This window comes from Solanum lycopersicum, chromosome 6 (assembly GCF_036512215.1).
Source record: "Solanum lycopersicum chromosome 6, SLM_r2.1".
Taxonomy (NCBI): Eukaryota; Viridiplantae; Streptophyta; class Magnoliopsida; order Solanales; family Solanaceae; genus Solanum; species Solanum lycopersicum.
This window is the reverse complement of record NC_090805.1, coordinates 11,111,591-11,113,897: the sequence shown is the minus strand read 5'-3', so window position 1 is coordinate 11,113,897 and position 2,307 is coordinate 11,111,591. Positions and strand designations below refer to the sequence as shown.

Genomic DNA, 2,307 nt, shown 5'->3' with positions numbered 1-2,307 from the left:
AATAGGGTTGAGAGTGTTTCCTCTCTCACTGACGGGAAAGGCCGCTATATGGTTTACCGAGCTCCTCTATAACTAAATCTACATTTGGAATCAATTGAGGGTTGTGCTCTTATCACATTACTACCTAGTGTCTAAAAATATAAACCACAAAAATAGGTTCAAAAACATTGTGGAATTACTAGGAGAATCAATGAGTACTTCTTGGGATAGATTCTTCTCATTCTTGGGAAGTGCCCAAATACCGCATCGATAAAAGTCACTGAAAGAATACTTTTATCAGGGACATGATGATAATAATAAAGCACAACTGGATACAATAGCAGGTTGTTCTAATGGGTTGTGTCCTTATGCTGGGATTGCTGAGAATTCTAAGAACATCTCCCGTAATAAAAAATCTTGGAGCACTAGGAAGTCAGATACTAAGAGAAACACTTTTGCAGTGCCGAAGAGGTACATGTGGGGCATCACTTGTCTAAACCACCACCGCCAACTAATAAGTATTACTATGAGGAGGACTCTTATGCAGTAAATGAGCAGATGGGGGTCTTCTGACCAAATTCCCAAGCCTTCATTCAGGAGAATTAACTCCAAGGTCAAAGAAATCAAGGTCGGAATTGTGGTAATTACAATTGAGAGGGTCATTATGACCGAGATGGGAATTACAACTGCGAAAACAACTTTAACCGGGGTAACTATGGTAACAGAAATGATTGGAATGGGACATATGTTCTACCTCATAATCATGAAGTTTCTCGTAGGGATGGTGGAGATTGTACGGCGCGAGTTGAGGATATGTTGCAGAAAATATGAAGAGGTTTGATTCTAGTGATGAGCACACTAAAGAGTTGAGGAGTTACTTAGCGAGTATTGGGGAAAATATATCGACCAAGCATCTTGTGTTGCAAATGTCCCAATTGTCTTCGATTGTAAACCCACGCAATCTAGGCACTCTTCCTAGCAATAGTTTCCAAATTTTGAAAAATGATGGACATTGTATGGTAGTCAAAACTCTAGGTGGTAAGACAACCATTGACCCACCGATTCCGTCTAGTGTAGAAAATGTGATAAGCTGGAATGATGAGGTAGTAGAGGTGAGTGGTAAGTTAGAAGATAAAACGGGAAAAAAAACCTTAGGTACCCCAAAAGGTGACCCCCATGCCTAGACAACCATCTACAGTCCCACAGAGGTTTGTGAAAAAGACAAAGGACGGTAATACCGGCGTGTTATCAATATGCTCAAACAGCTTTCCATCACTGTGCCTTTGATAGAAGCTCTTGAACAAATGCTCGGTTATGCCAAGTTTATGAAAGATAAGGTCACTAAGAAAAGATTGGTCTATTTTGAGGATGATGATAGAATGCAACATTGTAGTGATATTACTACAAGGTCTCTAGTGCAAAAAAAAAACGAAGATCTGGGTGCCTTTATTATTTCATGTACAATTGGGTTATTACACTTTGCGAAAGCAATATGTGATCTTGAGGCAAGCATAAATATCATGCCTCTTTCTAGTTACAAGAACATGGGTTTGGGTAACACAAAGCCCACTGTGATACGACTATTGATGGCCGATCGAATGGTGAAGAGGGCTATTGGGATACTCAACCATGTGTTAGTAAAGGTGGAGTCATCCATATTTTTGGTTGATTTTGTGATTCTGGAATGTGAGGTTGATTTAGAGGTACCTATTATTCTTAGGAGGCCATTCCTTGCTACCAGTAGAGCCTTGGTTGATATGGAGAAAGGCAAAATGAAATTTCGAGTGAACAATGAAGAAGTGACTTTCATGGTTTATAGGTCCTTGAGACAGAGTAGTGAGATCCAATAGGTATCTGTCATATCTTATAGGGTTGAACAGTTATATAAGGTACAAATAGAAGAGCGTTTGGGTGTAGAAGCACTAGTGGCAGAGATCATGAATTTTTATTATGATTGTATTGAAGAGTATGGGTCATTGGTCACGGCACTTGATCGAGGTGATGTTCGGTTTAAACCAAAGAAGTTGGCGTTAGATATGGAGAATATTTATTCTCCAATCTGAGTTATGTATTCTTGGGAAAAGGTGACACTTTCCCGGTAATTATTGCATCAAGTTTAGAGTTTGGTGGATTTGTTAAAAAGTTTCAAAAGAGCTATTGGGTTTACTATTGCGAAGATTATTGAGTTCCCTCGCAAAATTTTTTCACATAAAATCAAACTTTATGCCCGATCACAAGCTTAGTATGGAGAACCAGAGATGTTTAAATCCACTTATGCAAGAGGTGGTGAAGAAGTAATTCATTAAGTTGTTGGATGTTGGAGTGATA

The 2,307-nt window shown here is 39.0% G+C and overlaps 1 protein-coding gene across 1 annotated transcript; it reads left to right on the top strand.

Annotated features, from left to right (window-relative positions):
• The first annotated feature begins 1,232 nt into the window (after positions 1–1,232).
• Positions 1,233–1,829, top strand: LOC138349221 (uncharacterized). The gene has a single exon (XM_069299546.1). The coding sequence runs from the start codon at positions 1,233–1,235 to the stop codon at positions 1,827–1,829; it is 597 nt and encodes a 198-aa protein (XP_069155647.1).
• The last annotated feature ends 478 nt before the right edge of the window (positions 1,830–2,307 follow it).